This window comes from Spea bombifrons, chromosome 1, assembly GCF_027358695.1.
Source record: "Spea bombifrons isolate aSpeBom1 chromosome 1, aSpeBom1.2.pri, whole genome shotgun sequence".
Taxonomy (NCBI): domain Eukaryota; kingdom Metazoa; phylum Chordata; class Amphibia; order Anura; family Pelobatidae; genus Spea; species Spea bombifrons.
Window position 1 is genome coordinate 140,074,656 of NC_071087.1, and position 27,950 is coordinate 140,102,605.

General features: G+C 35.9%; 1 protein-coding gene across 13 annotated transcripts in view; it reads left to right on the forward strand.

Annotated features, from left to right (window-relative positions):
* MEF2C (myocyte enhancer factor 2C) overlaps positions 1 to 27,005 on the forward strand; it is a 126,855-nt gene extending 99,850 nt beyond the window's left edge. For 3 of the 13 annotated variants that reach the window (XM_053474973.1, XM_053474982.1, XM_053474991.1), the window contains 8 exons: positions 505 to 564; positions 712 to 849; positions 5,759 to 5,945; positions 7,702 to 7,749; positions 16,063 to 16,235; positions 18,724 to 18,853; positions 19,930 to 20,062; positions 23,487 to 27,005. In XM_053474973.1, coding sequence (XP_053330948.1) covers positions 505 to 564; positions 712 to 849; positions 5,759 to 5,945; positions 7,702 to 7,749; positions 16,063 to 16,235; positions 18,724 to 18,853; positions 19,930 to 20,062; positions 23,487 to 23,808 — 1,191 coding nt within the window. In that variant the 3' untranslated portion in view covers positions 23,809 to 27,005. Of the gene's footprint in view, positions 1 to 504; positions 649 to 711; positions 850 to 5,758; positions 5,946 to 7,701; positions 7,750 to 16,062; positions 16,236 to 18,723; positions 18,854 to 19,929; positions 20,063 to 23,486 lie in introns of all 13 variants that reach the window. The other 10 variants (XM_053475074.1, XM_053475038.1, XM_053474999.1 and 7 more) reach the window with 10 other exon arrangements.
* Positions 27,006 to 27,950: the final 945 nt, after the last annotated feature.

Consider the following 27,950-nt stretch of genomic DNA (forward strand, 5'->3'; position numbering starts at 1 on the left):
TAAATGTACTAAGCATATGAGTGGGGGATGGGACTGGATATCAGCAGGGTTCAAGTTCAAAAGAGGATGCATCTATGTATGAAAGCAAATCATGCATGGAATCGGGCTGGAGCTGGAATACATTACCTTGTCTAGTGGTATGTTAGACAGGGACACCAAGCTGGTCATGTGATCTTTCCATTTATAGTAGACGTCCTAGCGCTGCCAACAGGGGCTCGGTACGGTGCTATTTATGTGTAATACCTTCTGTTGCTTCCACCATTAAAAAATATTACCGTATGTATATTTTGTGATATTAAGGACTCTTTATGCTCATGAAGCGTCATCATCTGGCTACAGAAGGCTACAATTCTTATTAGACTGGCTACTCCTGGGGGAGTTGTAGTTCCAAGGAGCTGGAGTTCCACACATCAATCATAAGCATTAAACACTGTCAAACAAAGCTCCCAGAATCTGTCTTCTGCACCACGGCATGGCCTGAAATGTTCAAATTATGTATTTCAGACGTTAAGAAAGAAAGGACTTAATGGTTGTGACAGTCCAGATCCCGATGCAGACGATTCAGTAGGTCACAGCCCTGAGTCTGAGGACAAGTACAGAAAGATTAATGAAGATATTGATCTTATGATCAGCAGGCAAAGATTGTGTGTAAGTACTCTGAGCGTGCGTTCAGTTTTTTTTTACTTTGTGATATTTCTCTAAACCTGGCAGGCATTGAACAAGAAAGAAAACAAAGCTTGTGAAAGCCCCGATCCAGATTCCTCTTATGCTCTCACCCCACGCACTGAAGAAAAATATAAAAAAATTAATGAAGAGTTTGATAATATGATCAAGAGCCATAAAATACCTGTAAGTACCAAAGGTTAGATGGCTGGTCTGCTGATAAGTGCTAAAGTAACATCCCTTAACCCGTGTAGTGCTGGCTTCCAAATTAAAGGACTCAAGATAGATTTTGTTTCATTAAAGAACAATTGCCATAATCTTTAGCTAAATACAGAACGTAATCTCAAATGAGAGATTGTAGAATGTTGCACAGTGGGGTTTGGCAAACCCTCGCCAATTAAAACAAATCCTATAACTCTACCTGGACCAAGAATTATATAACTATATATCGTAAAGAGTGTCAGTTAAACCAATATGAGGAGTTTAGACTATCGTGTATAACCCAGCATTGTTTTGATCAGGTTAGCTGACCCTTTTAATAGTTTAATAGGTTTTGTTTTAAACAGTGAGGATAGGTGCCATAAAACAAACTTTGGAGGGCTACAACAAGCCAGTGTGTGGCTGAAATACTGAACAATTTGGCTATTACTTCCTTCAAAATTAGCCAACAACTGGATGGTACTAAAACACCAAATCTGCAGAGCTATGGTTCTGTAAACTGGTGACCCATGCCCTTTTAAAATTATAATATAATGATCAAAATCTTGGCCGGTGGCCATATATACCATAAAACTCACTGTGGGCCATACCAAGTCCACAGGATCCTTGGACTGTACCATATTTTAAATGGTTATTAAAAATGCATGTAGATCACACTTTTAACAGAGTAAACCCTGGAGCCTCCCTTTGTTGTATATTAATATTAATATATAGTATAGTATAGTAATATAGTAATATTAATTACTAATTGACAATTAGTAATATATTTATTTTTAAAAAGAGCCTTACCAAATAGTAAAGTATGAGCAGGTTACATAAATGATGCAAATACAAATTTAAATATAATATCTGATTTTCTGGCAAAAAAACAGTGCAGTGGCTTCACTAAAACCATATAATAATAGCATTATGTGAATGCTGATAACAAAACCTCAAGCAAATGAAATGCATGAGACCCTTCCACAGGACATCAGTGTTGTTTGCGTGTTGGAGTGATGGTAAAGCGATCAAAAGCTTTGGTTTCTTAATAATCTGCATTCATTTTTGTGTATTTACAGTTAAATTTAATAATAGTACCATTAAAAAAAAACACATGCCGTGCCAGTAGTTTAAGAGAAATAACACCGCATGAGCTTTTTATGGTTTTGTTTTTCGATGCAATGAATAATGCTCTGCATGTTTACATGCATATAAATCACTACATGATTGATTGTTTTCTTTGGGTGGGTTGGCAGATGTATAGAAATGTAAGCCGGGGTTTTATTTGTTGCAGATTTTTTTTTGTTGGCTATGGAATCTTATTCTGAACCAGCATTATAATATCCATAGTACTTTTTTTTTTTTGATGACCACATGATCATGTTAAAGTTAAAAACAGGAAAAAAAAAACATTGAGACCGTAGTTTATATTTATAGTTAGATATAACCTATAATTTCTAGTTTAACCCTTTGAGTGTACCATGGTAAAAGAAAAGTTTAGGGACTACATGATGTTTTTTTTTCACTTCCGAGTTGAGGAACTTCTCAAAAGATGTTATAATATATATAAATAAATATATATATAAAATGATATGTGATAAATTTAGCTTTCTTGCACTCAAAGGATTTGGATATCGCGTCTGAAGCTCTGTGCTCTTCCACCAGAGCTTTAGAGTTAAGATGCTAAATTCCTGGGTGACTGGATGGTTGCAGTATGTTTTCATAGAAGCCGTTTTAGATGCTTATGTAGCTGTGCTGCAATCTGAGAACAGGAACACGAATGCCTCTTAAAATCCATGTTGATCGCAGCAGTAACAGCTGTTGCCTCTGAGATGGACAGGAGGTACGAGTTACCAACGGGTGGAGAACACACAAAGTTATATGAACTCCTTAAAGAGGAACTATGACATTCCACAGCATCCCTGGACCCATTTCTTAATACCGATGTGCAACGTATAAATCAGTTTACCCTTTTGCTCAAGTAATAAAATTAACAGGTTCTTTCCTGTTGTGCTATATGCACAGGCTGCCATCTTATTGACATGACGAATGTTCTTAATTCTCGTTGCACTTAAAGAACATTTACTGACTTCAGGGTTCCAACGTAATCTGCACTGGGGGATCATGGGGAATGAAGGAAAATTTGCATTCAGTGCTCTGGCCGTGCTTTTATTGGAAGCAGAACTAGAAAATATTAATTTTAATAACTTAAAAAAAAAGAACATGAAATGAGTAATAACACATGGTTTTCAGTCATGGATCCAGTTTTGGCTGTGCCTCAATTGTGTTGACTCCTCCTTTTAGTCTTGGAATTAAAATGTGTCACAACATATCAAATATAAATATATATAAAAAATAAAACCAAATTTGCAAATATTATATATTGGCTAATTAAACAGACATTCACAGAAGGGAAATACACTTCTGCACATGAATGTAGAATATTAGTCACAGGAAGGATTATACAGCTGTCTTATCTGTCATTTATGTACCATGCTAAAAAAAAATTGGAACAAGTAAATATATGACTTAATGTGTCATTGCTGCATAAAAAAAATGTACTCAAAAACCTCGGCAATGAAAACCTTAAAACAAAACAAAATGGTGTCCAGAATCAATTACTGACCTTGTGCGCCACAAAGGCCAATTCAGAATGTGGTTATTGTGGTTTCAAAGTATAGGGTGTCCTGGTCTGCAAGCTGGACACTGCCATTTTACACAGGAAGGATGGCACCATCAAAATGACAGCCTTACAGACGCTCTAAACACATGGCACACTATATCCATTTTCGGTTTGTCTTGCCCACCTGACCACAAACTAGGGGTGGTAAGAACACACAGCCTAGCAGTTAAAATGCACAACGGCGAGCCTTTGCTCCTGCAGAAAGAAAGAACCATTGAAAAGCCGGGTTGTGGATATGAAACATTGGTTATATCTGTAACCACCCGTACGAAAAGGAACCTGACTTCTTCGTCCATAAGAAAACACTACCCCTGCCAACAGAAAAGGCTGGTTATGGCACTCCATGAAAAGGGTCCCTCAGGTTTCCGCAGAAGAGCCTAAGGACATGTATTTTGTGGTTCAAAAACATCTGATAATAATTACACATGCATTTGTACTTTGCATATAACATCATTGGAGTGCTCTGCTGAAAATATGATTAAAGAAGCTCGCTAATTACTAGCGAGGAGCACATTGGTCGTTGTGGGTGCAGTCTTGTGCCTAGCGTTGCCCTTCCTTATCTAGAGAACTTAGCCCACCCAGACATCTAAGTGAGGGGGTGATGTCCTAACTCTTCTAGAAAAACAGAAAAAGGGGAAGACACTGGTTCAAAAACCATTGTCCACTCCAGCGCTGACCAACTTGGTCCTTACCGGTTACTAAACTACAAGTCCCATCATTCTCTGCCTGCTACTTTTTGGTTTCTCCCGAATGTTATTCCTACGTTAAACTGCATACCCCAGAACAATACGCAATGTAATATTTTACCACCCAGTTGGCTTGAATTCAAAAGAAAAATATTATTATGTGAAACCACATTTTTTGGCAGGATAACTTTTTCTTACAAGTAAAATGAACTAGGTCTAGATTGGCAGTTTCTAGAGCTGCTGTTGCTTCACAGCCTCCAAAAATTGGTCTCTGAGGTAGCGGCTAAAGAAAACAGATATTAAAATTACATATGACTTTTCATATGAAGAAAGATTACAGGATAAAATAGTTGTATCTTAAACTGCCGGCTGTCAAGACCACTTACGAGTCTTCTTCAAAGTTATTTGATGAAGAGACCTACATGGTATTACAAACCTGCTCCCTAATAGTACATATATATCACAAGAACAGTATAACTCTGATCTTCTTCCTATTATCATATTATCTTATTATTATGTTATCACTTTAATTTACAAAAGGAGCCACAAACATTACATAGTGTTTTCCACTAAATTTAAATAGAAACCATTTAATTTTTTTTTTCCTGACCATGTGCCACTAATCTTTTCCTTTAAATAAATGTTGCCCTTACTGCCCTTGGCAAGGGCAAGTTTGTGGGCAAATCCCGACTGACTACATATTACAATGTATATGTGGTACGCCTAGGATTAATACGTATATTAGTGTTCTATGAATAAAGCAAACCCTTTTTTCAACAGGTAGTTTCTGTTTCCATCACACTTAAATGACTTTCATTCTGTGCGTGTTGTGGATGTTTAAGAGACACATGCATGATCAAGGAACAGCTGCAAGTCATTACTGGAGACAGTATAACATTTATTAACATCCAGCAAGCTTTGTCTAATTAATATATATTAGCCTATATATGGGATTATTTTCAGTGTTGTTTGGGAAATTGTATGTTTTTTTTTATTATTTCATATCGTAGAGGCAATATAAACTGATCTTACTTGTGAATGATATAAGGCATAATATGCATTAAATACCTTGTTGTGGTGTTTCAGCATCCTTTGTAAAGTATAACAATCAAGACAGAATGTTTCAATGAAATCAGCATTTAATATTTATTATTTGGGAGAGTTGTGGTTATAACTTCATATTATGAAGGTCCAACCTCAGTGAGCTTCTGCTGCAAGAAGGGCTTTTGCATCCCTGTATAAGGTACATAAATCAGAGAGATTTCATCACCCATTCCATCACCTGTCACCCATGCATTATACAAGATCAGCTCTTGCTTAAGAAACCTGCTGTTGTTGGGCATAATGAATAGTGAAAACTCTCTATTCATATAACTAGCTACCTATTCTTTAACTAAAACTGGTATAAATGTAAATTATATTTTATCTTTTGGATTGATGAGTTTTAGTTCTTGAAGTATCAAAAGCATTCTTGAAAAAGTGAAACCAATAATACTTAGTATCTTATTGCTTTTTTTCCCCCCACCAGGCCGTTCCACCTCCCAATTTCGAGATGCCAGTTTCTATCCCAGTGAGCAATCCCAACAGTCTGGCGTACAGCAATCCAGTTGGTTCTCTGGGGAATCACAACCTTTTGCCCCTGACCCACCCATCATTGCAAAGAAACAGCATGTCTCCTGGTGTGACACATCGACCACCAAGTGCAGGTAACACAGGTATGGCTTGCATTGCCTTGCCATTTCAGGGAAGATATAAACTCCCAGCCTCAAATTCCTGCAGAATATCTAAATATATGAAAGCCGTGTCACTGCTCTGGGTCACAGCATCGCAGACACAGAGCAGAGATGGGACATTTTATAGACCTTGATCTTCCTCTGCTTGGGCTTGGTCAGCGATCCCATGCTGTCTGTATACTCTGTACAGCCCAAGCCTCCAAATACAGTGGGTGGGAGACCATAATTTCTAAATGGAACAATCTTCAGGAAGCTTGATCCAGGCCCCATAGGTCTTATGGTCTGACAGCATTTAAATTATAATAGATTGGTGTGGGAAGGGATCAATTCCGAAACCCACCACTAGGGGAGAAAGCACTGGGACCTGCGGTGCTTGCGCAATCAGTGTCACTCATTCATTCACACTAGAGAGCATCTGTGTCTGTCTCATGGCAAGTATGATAAATGAGTGTTGTTTTTAACTGAACACAATGCTTTAAGTGGTCAGACAGTGATCAGTAAACATGTCCTAAGCTGTAGCCAAAACATCTCAGTTTAATATAGACATCTTATTTGCTACATTTAGAAAACAGTGAGGCATCTTGTAACAATATATCTGCTGTATTGCATCCAATGGCTGTGTGCGCTAATGAAGTGCAACTCATTAGCCATATTATCCATTGTACCAAACAGTTCTGAATGTACAAGAACAACAATGCACAGATTTCTTATTTCACTTAATATTTTCCACGCTAATTAGCCACATTGTTATATTTTACAGTTTTATTACATCTAGATTATAAACGAATTTGAGCAGGGCCCTCCTTACCTCTTGTTTCTGTAATTGTTGAGTTATACGCTACTTGCTATGCCCTGTTTACGCATCGTACCATGGCGTGGAATATGATGCCGTTTATAATAAAACAATAAATAATAATACAGAAGATCTGATTGCGTGTGGGAATATTACTACCAAGAAGCTACTACCCAGCAAAACATCAGACATATTTTCATATGTAATGGCAAGAATGGCGCTGTGATTAGGTCTTTGTGTTCAGCAAATATCCATAACACACACAAATGCACAAATATATTTCATTTTAATTCCAAACATCATAAGTTAGTGATGGTTTCTGAACATATTCAATGCCCTCTGCCCTTAAAAGTCTATTAAAAGCAGGCAAAAAGATCAGCTGCCCTGGGTCCACTCCGACCTTACAGGCTCATAGCAGCAGACCCTTGGGACGCCTCAATAACCGCCCTGCAATTTTTTTAGTATTCCTCTATAGCACAGGCACATAACGCTGTGTACATCAGCTGGGGTTATTGTCAGAATGGGCTGCTGGGATGGGTGGCCCACTGGAGGGACATTATGATTATTGTAAGATTTCTCCATTTAAATTGGTTGCAGGTGTATCGAAAGAAGAAGAACACACATAGAGTAGTAATTAAATAATATACATTTAAATCTGACAACTTTTATACTGCAGGATCAAATAGAGTAAAAATAAGATTAGAAATAATTTAAAAAAATGTATTATATATATATATATATATATATATATATATATATATATATATATATATTGTATATACTGTATGTATATATGAATTATATTGCTAACTAGACAAAACTAAGGTCACTGAAATGCTTCCTTTAACGTACCTTGTAGTTTTATGGAAGAGACTTAAGATGTGGTGTCTGAGGTCAAGTTTAGAAGTGCTGACTGGTGCTATGCTTTGTTTTTTTAATACTTAGGTGGTCTGATGGGTGGAGAACTCACTACCGGTGCAGGCACCAGTGCAGGTAAAGCACAAAATTACTAAATGTTCTCTAACCAAGAGTATTTAGATAATGTGTAATATGCTGTTATTCTTGCATAGATATCCATACGAACAGAAAATGTTGTTATTCTTTAAATAAAAAAAAATAAAAAAACTTCCATGACCTGATGCCCACAGACTTGCAACTGGAGAGTAAGCAGGGAAGATCCTTCTCGATACTGACCAATTCCCTCTTACTAGTCCAGCAGGAGATAATGTAGCAGAGGGTGCAGTGGTTCCAGACCCCGTGGGACATGGGGTTTGCTGGCAGCTATGCCAACCTCTGCAGCTATCGTAGAGACAGAGATCTACTAAAATGCAACTAACTGCATTTCCTATTTGTCACTAACTTTTTTTTTAAAAAAAATTATCACCCTTCTGTCAAACATACTGCTTCACAGAAACCTGACTTCTTTCTATCAAAAAAGGATCTTAAAGACTAACAAATTGTGAATGTATTCTGTTTCTATTAAAAAAGCATTTGTAAAATAATGAAAAAAGCATAATTAGGTATAGATGTAGTATTGTCCACTGAATTCAAGAATGTTCCCTGTTTACTGACATGATTATTGAACTGTATTGATGGCAGCGTGTAAGTCATGATAAATAGGTACAGCAGGTTTTTCACAGATTGTCCTAGATTGCCTGTGTGTAGATGAATTGGCTGTGTGGCCCCTTTGTTAAGTCATTCACAACTGCCCACCCACCCCTACCCCAAAAACACCCGCAATTCTATGGCTAAGGACTGTTTGCTTGGCAATGAAGCCTCACAGTACTTCTGTGTATTCTGAGCCATAATCTCCACAAATAGTCTCTCCTTTCCAACCACATTGTATACAGACTTTCCAGCACCCAACTTTGGCCTCTGATCCTATCTGGTATTTAGTGTGTTTTATATCGCATCCTACCATCCCTTTACCACAGTTTCCTGCTTTTTACCCAGAACCCCCATAGTCCTGTAGGACATTATTCTGCTCCCCCTGCATAACTTGTTTTCTTAAGCATCCTTGTTCTTTCTCCAGTCAATCTCTGACCACCGCTAACTGCCCTATGTCCATTGTCCCTTCTCTCCCACAAATGTAACTTGTTTTGAATATTCCTCAACATGCACCATGTCCATGTCTATGTTATTACAACACGGTTAATCTACCAACATTGGGGGTCAAGACAAAAATGCTATAGAAGGACCATAAGATCACCTATTTAGAACTTTCCCTATGGGTATAGGGAAAGTTCAATGAAATTGAATACTTTGAGGGATATTAGGGTTGCTGCATTGTAATTTATGCAGGTGTCCACCAACCCAGTTCTAGGACCAGCACCGTTTCTACAAGATGTAGAACGTTAATGGAAATTCACCATTACAAATAGATTGTAATCCATCATCCATTAAATGGTGCATGACTCCTCCGTTCTTGAGTTCATTTTATTATTACACCCTTTAACACATACTGACATTAGATAACTAGCCCAGTAAGGGTAACTGGATGAAGAATAGAGATTTTTTTTGCACTACACCCAACCTTCATGTATTGATGCCCCATGTTCCATGAATGTTGGTCGTAAGGATTTTTAGGGACAGCTCAAATACAAAAAGTGGGTATGCTACACTGCACCCTTCACATGTGTATTGGCCAGTGGTTGACATGACAGTGATGATAAATATGGAATAATATCAGAGAGGCCGTGAAGAATTATCATGAATAGGCTTTGTGTAGTATCTAATGCTGTCACTGCACAGGCTCGTGTGGTGGATTAAGAAGAGAGACTTTTTATAAAAAGACAGTTAAGAAGAAGAGTTCATGTTAAAGTTGAACTGTCTGCCCAATGACATGTTTAACAATACATCTATTTAGGAGAGATTGATATTTCTTAGTTCAGATTCATTGAAAGCAAATGTTCCCATTGTTTAGTCTTCCTCTGTGTAACAGAGAGCTTTGTATTTTCAGTACTTAATAGGTTAAAAGTGGTGGTGGTGGTATAATCATGTGGTTTTATCTAACAGAGTTCATGATCCTTGCTAAATCGAGAAACTCATTTTTTCCCCCATAGCAAACAATGGTAGAATAAGTAAGGTAATCTGTATACATTGCAGGTTCATAGCTAGAATTTCTATACATGCAACTACACAAACACACAATGAGTCAGTGAAGATTGTTAGTGCCATATTTCCTAACTTATATCTAATGCTGGATGTTGATTGGTTTACAGGCAGAGACAAAAACAGATATGGGCACATGATAAGACATTGGAAATGCTTTAGCGACATTCATTTCCAAAACATGCTTTTCCAGCGCATATGTTAGATACACAAAATAGTCAATAATTATTCACATCTTAGTATCCTAAGACAATATATTATCAGAAAAATGAAGTTTTAGTACTAGAATGGCACAAGACTGAAGGTAAGAATAATGAAGCCTTGAATTTCTACCAAATATATAGATTTCGTATTCTCTGCAACCATGTAGATTATGAATATAGAAATGATTAATAGATTGTGCAAAAAAAATCCGGAAAATAGGAACATAAAAAATCCCAGTAAAAATCCCACCTGCTGTACCCAGATCCTTCTAGTGCCCTTGCCTGTACTGTATATGTGATAATTAATATTAAATTGATTCAGGGAATATATATATATATATATGTATATATATATATAATCGCTTAGATTAAGGAATATTTATAAAGAGGTATGTGCATTATAAGAATATCGGTAAAAATATAACTGAAACTGTATCTTAGAGTTCCCTTTATGAAACAACTGTACAGATTTCAGCTGGCATGTAATTTTATTTCTTTTTATGCTTGGTGTTAATGTTTTGCAGCTGGCTTTTAATTGTACCATCGATCCACAGTATATCTTAGGTAGTTTTAAATAAGAGAAATATGTCTGGGTTCGAGTCCTTATTGCATCTCTGTGCTTTACATTTTCCATTCCAAACTAAGTGAAAAGCTTGGAAACAGAGCTTTATAGAAAACTCTTAACCATCAAAAGCAACCAGCGTTCACATATTGAACTGGTTTGCAAAACCCAAATGGTATTGTGAGATGCCAGCGTATATTTAATTACTGGAATTATATAGGGGGCAATCAGTTTAAGAAACCAGTACATACATATAATAGAAAATTAGTCATTTTCTTACTGTATTGATATTTCAGCTTTTTTCAAATGAACCAAAATAACTTGAATATCATATTTCGAAAATATGTATATTTTTGGTGGAATTTGTTTGCAGTTCATGATTAGCTTTTGTTTACAGTCAGGAAAACAGTCAACAAAAAAGGACAACATAGATTATTGTTTCCTGAAATTTAACCTGGTTTACAATTCTTTACTATAAATGCTGTGAAATTGCGTTTGAAAATGTTACAATCCACCATGTGATGCTAATAATCTCACAGAGTGCAGCTGATTTCCATATTCTTCTCCTAAAGTAAGAAACAGAGTTCTTGCAACCCAAGTATTACACGACTTGTTTGATATAAGTTCATATTTAAAAATTAGTATACAGTAAGGAGCCTGTAAACATAGAGCTGTAAATAGAGAACATACGGTATATCGTTTTTTTCCCTCTTCTATATGCCATTTAATATTCCATTTAAAAAGATGAAGAGATATCAAAACTAAGAGATAATCTTTTTTTAGTTAAATTATTATTTTTTTTTATTAATATATTAGAGGTAGACTTACTAGGTGGCAATTATTCTACAATGAATAGAGATACAAGGCTGCTGCTGAAATAACCAACATGCCATACAATAGAGCAAGGAATCAGTGCACACCTATCAAATACAGAATAATGAATCAAATATAATATATATATATATATATGTGTATTGATAATATAATTTCTTAATTAATTAATTAATGCCTTGTGGTTTATTAATAGCACGTTTATCTGATGTTTGGCCCAGAGCCCGCCATCACTCCTTGATGAGCCTCTTTCCTTTTAGCTCATTGGGTATACTCATTTCTTGTAACCTGCGCATTCCCATTTGTACCTTTGTTAGAAGTTTGTTTATTCGGTTGAATAGCTTATTTTGTGTATTTCCTTCCACTTTATTTTGAGTCTGTTTACTTGAGTTCTTTAGCACTCAAGGACAGCATGTATTCTGTCAAGGGATTTTTTTCAGTTAAAAAAAATATCGTGAAGGACAACCTATTTTAATTGTCCTAGTATATATGGCACAATTAGATCTTTTCTGTTATGTAAGCGGTCTTCTCCAAATTATTACTATAAGTGGACATGGAGACACAAGCAGTATGTTAATTTACTTACTTGGATGTCTTCCTGGGAGTAGACATAGAAGGTTCTTTCAATTATTATAGAGAAGACAATGGCTCTTTAATTATGCTGAAAAATGACATTTGACAAAAGGGTGGGTTGGACAAAACTAGAGGGACCTCATAAGCCAGAGCCTAGCCCTGCTTGTGGAGCTAGCGTGAAAGCTAAGCCAAGTCCTTCTCAGCAGACAGAGGTCTCCAGGTTATCATAAAGGCCATGGGATAGAGGGTAAGATCACACTTAACTGAGTGAGTGCTGAGTCCCTAAATGCTCGTCCCAAACTCCATGCTATGGGAGTCAAGTCCGGCCCAGACCCCCCCTAGTAAGATATGAATATAGTCAAATATGACTGTTTGTAGGAGAGGCTTCTTTCCACAAAAGCCTTCTCTTTTGCTACAGAAAACACAAGAATAACTGGAAACTTAATGAAAAATAGATTAATAACGAGAATTTGACTGTGGATTTCATGGAAGACAAACACACAGTGAGACATTCCTGAGCCTTTATATTTTCTGTTGAATTATTCTAATATTTATTTAACACCGCTGAAACCTAAGGTACCATAGGGAACATTTTTCTAATTCTGAAGGGTTTATGAGTTTGTATTGCTTAAGTAAGAGATTTAAAGTAATGCTGTTTACAAAGGGGGACCTGTCTTGACATTAAAATCTATCATAAAGCGAAATAGATGTGCCAGTGTGATAAATATTAATTTATTAAGTGATACATTTTAATTAATAGATTTTTTTTTGTAATAAAATAGATGAACTGATTTTTACATCTATTACCTGCTAACATGTCCCAAATGTGTGTAATGTATTTTGGTAAACTTTCAAATCAGATTTACTAAGATGAATAATTGTACAAAATGTGCAAATTCCAGTACTAACGTAAAGCCATATCGAGGGTGTCAATTAATACAGGAATATTCATTTATTTTATTATGATAATTAGAGATGCCCCATAAACACATAGTAATATTTTCTAAGGGACCTGCTCCTAAATTATAAGCCTTAAATTATACTAAATTTATATTATTGCTGCGATTTTGTTTTTGATGTTCTAGATGTTGTCTGCTTCCACACGCAGCTATGAATTTCATTCAGAATTTAGCTTTAAAAGTATAGTGCGCGCTTTCTGTAAATCCATCTGTTTTCCATTTTCTTACACTGTATAATCAGGAAATCTATTCATTTATGACATATAATTTTTGCGCTTTCAAGTGGGCAGTGGAATGTGACACAGCACATACAGACCCGTTTAATTTGATCGTTTTCCAGAAGGAATGTAATTGTAAAGTATAGGTTTGGTGCAGGTTTAAAAATGTGCATTTAAGTGTTCCCCTTTTCTTTAAATCTCTTTCAAATGTAAATGGGGTTATTCTTTTTTAACCTTTGTGTACCGATTGAACAGTGTACAGCACCCAAGCTATTGCATAAATATGAAAATGTCACGGAATATTCTAGATTTGAAAAGAGAACTTAACTAAGTGATCATTTTCTTTGCCATAGAAAATATAATATTTCTTCTAAACTGCAAAATAATACCATATTTCACAACCCTACTTCTGTAAGTGACTGGTAATTTTGACGAAAATACTCGGACACTGTCTTTTTTTTTTTTCTCCACCGCAATTTTTTTTTTTTTTAAAAACAATATTTTTTGTCAAGTTAGGAAATTATAGTAAGATGTTGTATTGGGGGGAAAAATAGAAAACTTGGCGCTTTGAGATTGACGACTCTCCAAAGTGTTTATACTTTTGGTTGAAGTGGATTTTTTTCCCATCCAGTACATTCTAGAACCGTCTTAGTCCATTAGTGTCAGCTATTACAAAGTCTGCACCCTTTCCACGAGTTGTTTGGCCCCATTTTAGTAGACCAGATAGAAATATGTAAATTACCAGTTTAATGGGGAAGTCCCATAAAAAAAACCAACATATTTTTCTCCTAGTATTAAAAAAACAAACCCTAATTTTATTTCCTTTTGTTCTAATAAACTTCTTTTATCTGATGACCCGCAGGCTGCCATTAATCGGATACTAGTGGTAACAAATTTGGTGAGATTTCCTTTTAACTTTCCGAGAATTTTTCTAGTTACATCTATTAAAAGGAAATCATGAATCCTCTGTTCTTTGTGTGTTTTAACCTATGGCAGATCAGCTTCCTTACCTACGTGGCTTTCTGCCCATATCAAAGTCATCAAAAATCGCCACTGACTTCAAGGTCCAAAGGACCTTTTCAGTATCCGCTATATAAGCTTAAGCCCAGACCACAATATTGCAAGTCAGTCTGAGAATGACGTTTAAGGGGTGGCCTTAAAGACCAGATGTTCTTTACGGACAACCACATGCTTATACTTTATGTTCAACATTATATTCATTTGTGCCAAGAACAAGCAAACATTATCCATTGTTAGCCAAACACAATGAGAACAAAAATGCATTCATCAAATAGTTTCTATGGCGGCATCATTTAATCATCTGTGATAAAGAGCGGGGTGCCGCTTGAAAACGCGTCAGATTTGGGGTTTCCTATGCACTTAGGTGTGAATTATGCTTTTTAATCATTTAGTAAATTAAATAAAGCTGGAAGTTTTTTTTTTTTTTTTTCAAGTGCTGGATCGATTCTTTTGGTTTTTTTTGGCATCATTTAATGTTTGAACGCCTTGATTGTTTGGTGCCACAACTAGCAGGTGGATATCCCAAGTAATTGAATAGTTAAATGTCATACCTTTTATTGGTTAAAAAAGTGACATCTGAAGACGTGGCCACTGAGGTCCCAAATCGCTTACCTAGCTTTCTAGATTTTTCAACATTGGCACAATAAATAGTTTCAACACCAACGAAAGACTCCATTTTCTCTTGGGATAATACAGCTATATCCATTTTCTTATAAAGTAATGAAGTTGTAATCCTTCCGTAGGTAGGAACAGATCAAATTAGTTATAAAAACAGATATATTTACCCAGAGTTAATAAACAGATAAAATGTATCATTGTTTTAACTCATTTTTTCCATCTACTGGAGGATTACTATTCAATTACTTGTGATGGTTTCATCTCCAGCGTTCATTCCAGCCATTATGTTTTTGTCTGAGCATTCCCTGCCATAATGTCCTGTTAAGTGGACACGTCATGTTTGTAGCTAGACCTTAGCGTCTAAAAGACTTTGCTACATTTGCAAGCAATTTTTTTTTTCCGCCCCTTACAAAGTCATTTTTTGTTGTTTTCCATAACTCGGCTTGATTGTCAGAAATCATAAAAATCACCAGCATAAAAATAAGTCGTATCGTATTCCCTCAATCACAAGCAAGGAGGAAAACACAGGCATGCAAATGTAATTAGCAAGACATATGTTTCAATAAGTTGACATATCAAAGAGCGGTGTTGTTGGAACCTAATAGGAAGCAATCTCTCATCAAGTGTTGATTTAGCACTGTAGGGATACAAAAAAAACACGAGATGAGAAAAGATTTGTGCTAGAATTAAGAAGCTCGGAATAAGATGTCTTCACGAATAATTAGACACAAGAACGTATCTTCTCACCTCTCGTCTGGGCTCCCTTTCTGTATGTGAAAGGAGAAAAAAAATATAGATTTTATTTTTATTCTCGTAACAAGTGAAAATAGTGCGTATTGTAAAAACGTGGTATAAATGGATCAAATCATTTAAATACGTTTTTAATGAGTTTGGGATTTTCTAAGGTGTTGCAGATTAGTCACGTATCCAGGGCAACATTTACGGACCTCATATGCAAATAGGTTTCCTTATATGGAAATAGGTGATGTAATAGAGGACTACTGAATATTGGTTTTGTACAAAATATTCACTCTTTCATTTTAATATGTGTACTCTAGATACATGTCCCTAACAGTGTTTGGCGGGTGATAATTTAATTTTGAGTACCTTTTTAATGTATCTGTGTATTATGATATGATGTATATATAATTTGTATGAAATTCCAGGTATATGTCCCTATATTTCTCATTATTTGTTTTATTCTGAAACAGGTAATGGATATGGCAACCACCGTAATTCACCAGGTCTGCTGGTCTCACCTGGTAACCTAAATAAAAATATGCAAGCAAAGTCACCGCCACCAATGAACCTGGGGATGAATAACCGCAAACCTGATCTCCGAGTTCTGATTCCACCCGGCAGCAAGAATACTATGCCCTCCGTGGTAACTCATGTTTATTTCTTCTTAATTTACTTATATTTTAGCAATGTGTGGAAATAATTACGTTTCTGAGCATGTTAGGATTTCTACTCCTCAGCAATCAGGGAAATTGCCTGTTCTTTAGAATACCCATCATTCACAAGATTGTTTTACCCATATTGCTGTGTTAATATCAAAGCTAGTTTAGTGGATCCGCTGCCTCTGCATCTTACGTGGCTACTGCTTAGGACGCTGAGCTGCCACATTTCTTTCAATGTTGTCAGCAGATACAGAAGGGGCCACTTGAAAACCATGGGGCCATCCTTCAGTAGAGCTAGCTACTTGTAAATGTGAAACTATTATCACATTAGCATACATGTAAATTTCCAAAAGAGCTCTCCCTCTTCCGGGGGAGTGGCTTTGTGGAGGGGCAGGGCTAGAGCTATTCAGACTTTGGTGGGTGGAGAGAGTGGGCGTGGCAAATGCCTCTCTCCTGCCCCATGAAGAAGAAACTAACCCAGAGACCTGGGGAAGCTGGGCGTCTTTTGAAGACACAAACAACCCCTCCGTGTGCACATTAGGCACAGGTTTCAAATGTGATGCCGCTACTGCATGCACCAAATCGAAAAATAACAGGTAATTAGGTAATTTATATATCAGTGCTAAATGAAAAAATAAAACATAAATAAATTGTCATTATATAGGTGTAAGAATTAGCACACTCCCTTGTGTTATACGCAACACTGTTATGGATAAGCAAGGGAAATGTATTTTTCTACCATAAAAACGGACATGCTTAAATACACATTTTCTGTCTACATTTTGAGTGCTTGTCTGTATATCAGTCTATTAATATATATAAGAATATGGTTTAAAAATAAGAGCTAGTTTTAATATTTATGAATACAAAGACTAAATGCGTAGATATACAGTATGTAATTATTAATTCATGTTAAAACAACAGGTAATGTCAGTGGATGACTTTAAAATATTTCATAGATAGAATATGTGTTCTTCTTACAGTGTGAGAACTCTGACAACCTGATGGCTGTCATTAAATATAGTGAAATATAATAAATAAATAGCTTCTTACCTAAACTGGATATTATCACCGTTTCATTATATTTTTAAAGGATGCAGTACTGCTCTGCAAAATTAATTTTATTTTAAAAATAATAAGAATTTATATTATAATTTATCCTGTTTCATATCAACGATGCATTCAATGAATCTCTGACTGTAACAGAGGAATAACATAAATGTTTCAGTATGGATCTTTGGATATACGATTGACATGCAAGTTATAATAATATTTTAAGACCTTTCATGTGTCCCTATGAAATGTTTTATAAGATACTAAATAAGCCTGCTTGTTACAGTCCACTATATCCTTCCAAAAAGACAGCAGGTCATTATGCAAGTCTACATGCCATTATTTTACGGCTGACAAGATGTCGTAGAAATGATTTATTTCATATTCCTTTGAAGTTTCATTTCCAACATCCTATGGGACCCAGTGGTCTTTCTGTCTCTTGGCGTTAGATGTCCAGGTGCCACATAACCATTGTCACCACTGGAACGTAACTCTATGTGATACAACACTTTGTCATATCGAGACATCGCTGTGATAGCATGAGAAACAATAAATTAGACAGAATTCTTCTTTCTGCATTTTCATTAACCGCTTAATTTCTGGGTTAACATCATAGTTTTGAGCACTGTATATGTTGTGTTGCAACATGAAAGAGCCCTTAAATAATAATTTTCAGAAACTAATTGTTAATTAATACTCCTCTCCCTTGCTCTCAGTCTGAGGATGTGGATCTGCTACTGGTAAGTGTTTTTAGCGTCTTGGGTTTTTTTTTTTTTTTAAGACTTTTCTCTTATGTAGATATAAGAGCCAATAGTTGCCAATTCATCATAAATAAATGGGGAAATGCCGTTGTACCATTCTTCTGGCAAAAGTGATTTAAATATGCAGTTGTTACTGTATATATAAATTAATTGGTGTGTTTATATAAATGTGTGTGTGCATGTGAGAGAGCTAGAGGTACTGATAAAAGTACTAGAGCGCCATCTGCTGTTAATAATCATAACTACAACACAGAGACATGGTATTTAATATGTGAAATTAGATTATTACCCGTTACTACCAATTTAAAAGTAGTTTTTTTTAAATTTGAATGATAAAGAAACAATGGTAGTTGAGTATGCAGATTTTATCAGTTTTCCACAAGGTCTGTTTCTAGCCCACAATAAAGCAATCTTTTACTTGTGGAAAGTTCAATTGCCTAGGAGAAGCTGATGTAACTAGTTACCATGGCAACACTTGGTCTCTTGAAAGATTGTAAATGATAGGGCTGGCAGAGTTCACAAGAGCCACACGCTAAATGATTAATTTGTATCATGAGTTGTGTGTTTTTGTTATGTTTTATTTTGTTTTTGAGGGGGTTTGAAAAATAATGCACCTTGAAAATGTGTGAGTAATGTACTATTTTGCTGTATTTTTCAGAATCAGAGGATAAATAACTCTCAGTCTGCGCAATCACTTGCTACACCAGTGGTTCCCTTAGCAACCCCTACTTTGCCAGGGCAAGGAATGGGGGGATATCCATCGGCCATTTCATCAACATATGGCACTGGTACGTGTCACTGTATTTACTGGGATTCTAGTTTTAATATTATTATCATTCCTGTGTACATACATATCATTTTTAGATGATTTAGATATATGTGTTAGTATGTGTGGGTGTGTGTGTATGTTTGTAAGATTTCATTCTTAAGTGTGTCGGCAGACAGCATGTCGTTAAATAAGTCTTGGGGTGAAGTGGTTGGATGCTTTGTAACCAAGGATATGAATACCGAAGGGCTGAGTGGTGAAAACACCCATGCTTGGCACTCAAAGAGTTAGGGATCCAACAGTAAAGAAAAAATAACAAATACCAAGATATGCCTGGTTTACTTTTTGACAGCACATCTCTATTTCTCGTATTACTCTTGATGTATCTGTGAGCGCTGGTATGTCAAGCTATGTCAGCTGCTACTAATTTTCACTCCCAAACTCCCACATTCAACTGTGCTGAGAATAAATACATGTGCGGGAAGAATGTGAAGACACACGCTGTCATCTGAGGGGGTCAAAGCAAACATAGCGGCATACGAAACTCTGACCTGACATCAAATGTCATTCTAGAGCAGGAAAATATTAAAGCAGCATAAATAATCAACATAGGAAAAAATGTGTGTATATTTAATTATCATGTATTCATGATCTCAAATTCATGTAATCCTGATCTCGTTTCAGGTAAAGCATGTAGGCGTTTAGTGTTTATACATTTGTCAGATGTATTACAAAATAATAAAACCTAAAGGAGAAGCTTGCATGAGATCATAGATTTATCCTTTATCTCCTGTTTGTCAGGATGAAGAGATTTAAGGTCTCCTGCACCAAAATATTAATAATAATAATAATAATAATATTAATAATCCATCCCACAATATGGGAATTCTTTATATTAAAATTCATATCTATGATTTTTATTTCAATGTATTATAAATAACATTATAACTGAGGTAACACAAAAATCTGTGCATATTTAACACGAATCAGCTCCAAAAGTATATACAGTACTAGCTGCTTACCCATGTCTTATTTACACTAACCCTGAATTTTGTTTTGACTCCTTGGGTTCTCATATTGTATATCGTCTTTTTGCAGAATACTCTTTAAGTAGTGCAGATCTTTCATCGCTCTCTGGATTTAACAGCAGTGCCCTTCACCTTGGCTCAGTTACCGGCTGGCAACAACATCATCTGCATAACATGCCGCCATCAGCCCTCAGCCATTTGGGGTAAGCTGGGTAACTTTGTGTAGTTTCATATATGTTCTAATGTAAACCCTGTGCATCCTGCTACCGGCTTGACTGCCTGTCTTCTCGTCACTTTGCCCTTCTGTGTGTTATTTTTCTGTGTGTCTCCTGCGGACACTGACTCTATAAACCCTCTTAAACACGTAGATCAGCATAGAGGAAATGAAAACATTTACAAATGGAAAGTGCAAGTGGTGTGAATAATAAATAACTTAAATGCCTTTTCAGCCATTTGTGGTAACATATAATAAATAGGATGAAAATATAGGTAATAAATAATGTCTTTGTTAAGCATGCCTGCCATTGCAAAATGGCAAGGTGTCACTATATAGTCACCTATACATTGTGCTACTTTGCCAGTAAAATCTATAGGTGGAATATCTTTTTACATGAAACATTGTATCCTAAATCTCTGTTCTCAGTAATGATGGGATAGAAAGACAAACTCCAGTTATGTTGGAGGGTCCATAATCCTCTCTGTAGGGTCCCAGAATGCAGTGCCTGCCAGCATACATAACATTCTATTAATAAAAAAATGACATATATATATATATATATCCATTGTACAGCACTACCGAATTTGATGGCGCTTTATAAAACAATAAATAATTATTATATATATAACTATTCATTGATTAGGCTTTTCCCATTATGTACATTCTATATAGACAATGTTATCTTATTATAGCTGCCAGCACCTGATCTCTCCTTGTAAAAGTTGCAAGTTACTTTATGTGAGATGAAATACTTCCCACCAATATGCATTATAAAGGGTCGACCCCTGTGAGCTTCTCTTACTAGGAGGCTGTTAGCTTTGCCATCTTCTGCCACCAGGTGGCACTTTTAGATAACGTTTTAGATTAATTTAATAAGTAGACTATTGTGTGCCAGTCATTAGCTATTATGAACATCATTCGCATCTAGATCCCTTAGTCACTATATTCTAATAGGATTAGTGGGAATTAACGTAGTTAATGTGTTACTTCATTGTGGGAGAAAGGAAGAGGGTATTATGCAATTATGCTTTTTAATAACAGAAAAAGAATTTGAGAGATGACTTTAAACAATTACTTGTGTGTTTGTTAGATTTGCAGTAAAGTTGCAGGCACCAGTAGATGAGATTACAATGCGTTGCATCTGGTACACATGAGTTGTAGTTACAAAGTATCAGAATAGAGATTGCAAGCTCTTCTTCACAAGGGATCCATTTAGCATTTACAGGTGTTATTACGCTAGCTGGAGCCTGCAGTTCAGACCCTGTCCTTGTCTGTCCACTTTCACCGTAGCGATTGGTTGTTCCTGTGGGCTGTTGCGCTTGTATCTACAGGGGAGAGCTGGCACCATTCATCTGGGTCCAGTCATGTGGCTCAGTAGCTCACATTTGGCACCTAACACACTTAATGTGCACGATCCTATGACAACATACATATGACACATGAATGAACACAGAAAGGATCCAGTCAGGGTGCAAATGCGGCCTAAAGTCATTGTTACGGTAGAAACCCTGGTATATATATATATATATATATATATATATATATATATATTTGGAATTGTGAGTCAAAATACACGCAAACAAGCTTGTGTAAGTGACCTATTTTTTTTTTTAAATATCAGCCCAAGGGTCAATTGCCCCCTGTCAACTTGCCAGCCCTCCCCTGTTCTGCTGTTCTGCTATTTCTGATTTCTGTGATATTTGCTTGCTGTGTTTCTAAACAGCACAGACTAATCAAAGAAAATGCTTTGTATTTTGTGTTCAAAATGTTTATAATTCTAACAATTTCCACTTGTTTTACTTTTATTTATCTTCACTTGCAGCACATATGTTTTCATTTTTTTGTGTTAAAAATTATATATATTGAGGTTCTGTTTTGGAATATTTGGATGCCTACCAGATTTAACCACCCCATGCACCAGTAAACCCCAACCATTTGCTGTTTCTAAAACATTACTAAATTCATTTATATTTGGTTTAAAAGTAAAAGACTATTTTATCTCAGTGGACATAAAATATATATGAAAAGTGACAAAACTAATCAGTTTAGTTTCTTGGGGTTACCTCCCTCCTCATTCCTTATCCTTAAAGGCTGCCCAACCCAACCAGCAACTTGGCAATATGGGAGCAGTTCCTTAATGGGGAGGGATAATCACGCAGATTGTGAGACCTACGTGAAATAAACTCACCTTATCATTTGAGTGCTGAGCCTCTGTTTCCTTATTTTAGATCTGCTCAACACACTCCATGTCGCATTATACCACATAAATATATTCTATAAGGCGATAGATTGGCCATTACAAAAACAACTGAACCCTATATATATAGTTTTTGCTCTATCAAGCATTGTTTTAAGTGATGTACTTGAAGCACTTAAGTAGCATTCTCAAGGGTTGGGGAATATTAGACTGCAATTGTGGCATTTATTGGCAGAAGTGATGTGCTCTATCAGCTCAAATCATAAGAAGAAGTATTAACCAACCTTTATATGACGATATTCTAAAAGAAATGCACAGTAAAGGCAAAGTAAAATAAAAACAATGGAGAGTAGAAACATTACATTACATGTCCTGCTTGTGATAACTATACGGGGCAGGAGAAGTGTGGTCCCTTTCGAGGTCAATGGTGATGCTTCATTTTCTTTGGCTTTTTTTTGCTGTCCCATAGTTGTAAATGATGACAAGCTGTTGTATTTAGAACCTGGAAACACAATTATCCGTCTCTCCCCAGTGTTGTTTTATTAAAACGACAGTAATGTACAAATTTGCACTTCTGTCCAGGCTTCTAGTGGCCAAAGTTGTAGAAATGGATCCCTATACAGGAGTTCTGGTCCAGGCCTGCAGCATTCAGAGTAGTAGTATGTGTGACTGTTCACATGCCGTTGCTTATAATTCTGCAATAACCCCCTTTATTCTTTTCATTTTCCCTGGTCCTTTAAAGTCCAAACTATTTTAAGCAGCAGACTACGATATGATGTCACCTATATGGAACTTGCTCTTGAAACATGTGTTAGTTTTAGTCTATTCATTAAGCAGTATGCATTATATTCCAGTAGTCCCCAGCTTGATGGCCCTTGAACCGTGAAGTAAGGAAGTTTGACCAATTCCCTAATGTCCTTCAGAATGCCTCCTAATATATAAACACATCTACTTGTTTTTACGTTCCAGTTGGAGGCCTTTTTTAACATTATTGAGAGGTCCCAATCTCTGTCTACCCGTATAAACCCTTGTCTGTGGGATAACGCTAGACCACATTTATGGTGGACATCTAGAATGACTTTGTATGTGGAACTGAAACGTAGGTGGTACTGCTGCTTAAAGTAACTTGTTTTTGTGAGTGTTAGCGTTTAGAGGCATTTAGAGGCATTTTAAGCCTCCTCATTCTGTAACTGCGTTTCCTTTCCTCCTACAGAGCTTGCACTAGCACTCACTTATCTCAGAGTACAAATCTCTCCCTGCCTTCTACTCAAAGCCTCCACATCAAGTCAGAACCTGTTTCTCCTCCTAGAGACCGTACCAACACTCCCTCGGGATACCCACACCACACGCGCCACGAAGCGGGGAGGTCTCCTGTTGACAGTCTGAGCAGCTGCAGCAGTTCGTATGACGGAAGCGACCGAGAAGATCACCGGAACGATTTCCACTCCCCCATTGGACTCACCAGACCTTCGCCGGACGAAAGAGAAAGTCCCTCAGTCAAGCGCATGCGGCTCTCTGAAGGATGGGCGACATGATAGAATTATTATATATTAGATTTTTTTTTTGCAGTGTGTGTGTGTGCTATACCTTAACGGGAATTGTAGGGAGGGAGGGTCGATATACATTATATGTGCCGTGTGTGTGTGGGGGAAAAAGTCAGGTACTCTGTTTTGTAAAAGTACTTTTAAATCGCCTCCGTGATCCAGGATAGGGGTAAGGAAAAAAAAACGATAACAAGCTTAGCACTTAAGCTGTACAACAGAAAACTTGTACAAAAATAGGTTTTTGAAGCTAACTTCTTTTTCACTGTTGTGCTCCCTTTGCAAAATGTATGTTACAATAGATAGTGTTATGTTGCAGGTTCAACGTTATTTACATGTAAATAGACAAAAAAAGGAGACGTTTGCCAGAGGTGGCAGATCTTTACCGAGAGAGGAAGCAGCTGTTATGCAACATATGGTGATGTGTATAGAAGTTTTGACAGTCCCGGCATTGGGCGGCTATTGATACCGGTAATATGGCTGGGCCACCCATTGTAGGTAGACTAACCAAAAACACAAGCATACTAAGAAAGTATGGACCTTATTTAAAAACCATGAATATTTCATAACGGACCATACGGAATGCTGTGTTTTGAGAGCTTACATATGTTATTGTTAGGTTCCGGGTATACACCGATTAATATATAGTAATATAAATTATGTACATTACATTTTGCTTATTTTCATATAAAAAAAAAAGTTAAAGTTTGCAAAGCATTTGTGGCTTTTTGTAGGTAACTTAAGCCAAAATGTATTTGTTTTTTTTTTTTTTTGTTCCTTGATAGCTTCGCTAATATTTTACAAGTCCTCAAGAAAAAAAAAACAAAGATTAAGGGTTTTTTTTGTAAAAAATAAAAATAAAAAAATTACCACCCCATGCCATGAAGATCTCTACGCTTTTGCTAATCAAGATAACTGTTTTTTTTTTTTCTCTTTGTAGAAGTTTCTTTTTTTTTTTTTGAAATGTGTATTTCTAATGATATTAAATAATATTAAGAATCTTTAAAAAAAAAAAAATCTGTGAAATTAACATGCTTGTGTATAGCATTCTAATATATATAATAAACATGGAACTAGCATTTTTTTTTTTCTTATCTTAAGAGCCGGGAGGGAACAATGATTATTTGTGCGCATGCACACGTAATGTATATGTATTTGTTAACTTGGCATGCTTTTTGCAGATCCAAACTCAGCTGCATCACAAGAATAAAATGCAAGGTTGAACGTTGCTGGAAATATTTTAAGTAAACCTATGTTTGCATTCAGTTGGGGGAACTAATCTCTACCGTGCATAATAATTATATTTATTCTCCTCTATTTTATACAAAATACGAGTAAGAATTTATTATGCCTCGGCTCGGATATTCAGTTTCCGAATCACTTTTCTCAATGTAGCAATGAACCTGCGCCCCTGTCCTCTTGTTAAAAAGAATCTTTACATTTTGATGTGTCCTGAATATGCAAATATAACCAAGTGAGTTTACGAGTAATGTTAGCGGTAACGGGTTTTTTCTAGGGAATTATAAAAAAAAAATAGCCATACTTAACGTATACCTAGCATTGTGTTTCAGAAACACAAGAAAAGCATTCTGTAGTAAAGGCAGTTTGTCATTTTAATGGCATTGCAAAGTCATATAACCAGCAGAAATAAGTATGTAAGTGCAGTTTTAGAAGAACTTTAGGGCAGAATGTAGGATTTTACCAAAATGGGACAAAATCGGATAGAAACAGATGAAATCGTGTCCTTGGGTTTCCAGCGAAGGTGGTGTAAAGGGAGAATGATCCCCTTGAATTAGTTAAAAAAAATAGCACAACTTTGTGATGGGTCACTTTCTGTAAAGTATAACTTTTTACATTTCTGAGAAGTACTTTGCCAATTATTTTTTTGGCAATGTTAATTTTGGTGTTTATTGCAGTCCCTTTGTATTGAGTGATACCGGGGCAGAGCCCCAAAGGAATTCATTCTTACCTTAAATTGACCTTTTATTAAATTAAAAATAACGCCATGTTCATTTCAAAGCATTATTAACCCGGGTGGCTTTTTTTTTTTTACTTTCCTTTTTAAATCTTATGATTATACACGTAGAAACCTGAAGAAATTTTTTTTTTTAAAGGAAACATTGCAGATCGCATAGATTTATATGAAAATGTGCAGTTCGGCGATAACAAAAGGATTACTATAATTTCCGTATGATTTTACAATAAGCTGCAATAAGGAAAATAAACCCATAATCTTAAAAAAAAAAAAAATGTCAGTTCTAATAATTGCATGTGCGTCTTATCTTGAATTTTATTCCCCTCCTCTATCGTAGATATAACAATATAGTGTTTTGTTCTTACCATTGTGTTTTTCCCCCAAGGATCCTAAATTATATGTATTCTTTCCTTTTTTAACAAGCCACTTGAAACTGAATAAAGGCGGTTGCCTAACCACAGAGTACTTAATTTGTTCTCGTTTGTGCCATCTGCTGTGATGCAATCACCTTCACAGTGTTTTTCTGTTTATTATTTTTTTTTATTTTTTTCACCCACTCCGGATTTCATGAAAGACTGTTGGAATACTTGTTATCTGTTATAGTATTTTCACACTGGTTGTGCAGTAAAGCTTTTGTTAAATTATTATACCCAAAGACATGGAACGCTCCAAGTTTTCAAAAGAATGTTGCGTTTGTATTAAATGTTCTATGCCGGCAAACAATCCTCTGCTTTATAGATCGAGTGTGCGATTTTGTTGGCTATCCATATCTCTTATATGTAAAAACGATTAGTGCAGGGAAATCTGATATTTTTAAAACTTTGGATTGCTGCCAGTTGGTTTTATGTGTATATATATTTTTGGAAAGTTTATTTCAATTTAAAAGTAGTATTTAAAATCCAAATTTGGTTAAGAAGGCAGATTACGCATATATATATATATATATATATATATATATATATATATATATATATATATATATATATATACATCCAGGCAAACAGAGGCTTACAGCGGCATAAGCTGGACTTTGTCGCCCCTAGATGACAAGATGTATTATAACTAAGTTAAAAACATCTGTGTATCTCAAGGGACTTAATTCAGCTGTCTGTAGTGCACAAATAAGGAAAAAATATGAAGACGTTCTGCTGCTGGAATCAAGGTATCATTTGTATTTTGCGGAAAAATAAGTAAAATGACTGTCTTTCATAGTGAACTATTGTCTCTAGTGCGTTTTTTATGTCTATATTGTTAAAAGAAGCCCTCGTACACCGTGAAGCACATATCCACTCTCAGTACATGTTTTCTTATACTCCCTTTGTGTGTCTTTTGTGTGAAACATTGTGGCATAGCAGTTTGATCATACACTTAACCGTTTCCGTCTGTTTGACACATTCAGTCTCTGTTTATTTTCTACTCCTAATTTATAGCCAATTTATAAAATGAATTGTTTTCCTTATTCCATGGAATTCCTTACCTCGTTCTTCAGACGCTCCTCTACTTATTGCTGCGTTGAATGCTCACTTAAAGGATCAACTTGCCCAAGTACTCCCAAGTACCTTCTAGCTATCTCTGCCTACTAGTCTATATGTTTATCTTAATGTGCAGGTCTCTATCATCTATCATCTAATCATTAATACTATTCATCCATGGTTGAATATTGATGGGAACATATGAGAACTTTTTCATGACCCGTTTTGAAAAATGATACTGTTATATCCTCCTACTTCCCTTCATAAGATGGGCAGCTGCATCCATGTTTTTCTTTTTTGGACAATGTTGTTATTTTGCTTATTTGCCAGGTAGTGATAATATTTGGCAAGGTTTAGTTAATTTCCACAAAGTGGTGATACTTTTCCATGTAAATAGTATCGGACTGGTTATTAACTTTTAGAAGACCAAGGGCCGATTAATGTTTGAGACTTTACACCACCAAAAACAGGCAGACTGAATCTGTCGTCAAATTCTGTTTCTATCTTGGCGTTATGAGAGCGCAAGGAGCTATATAAGGCAACAGAACTTTATTAGAAATATCTCTCTACTAGAAGAAAAATCCTGAATTTGAAAAATGAATCTTTTTTTACCATAAATACATTTTGAGCCCAATATAGATCACGGGGAAAAGAAGATTTTTCCCGTTTTATAACATTACAGTATGTTC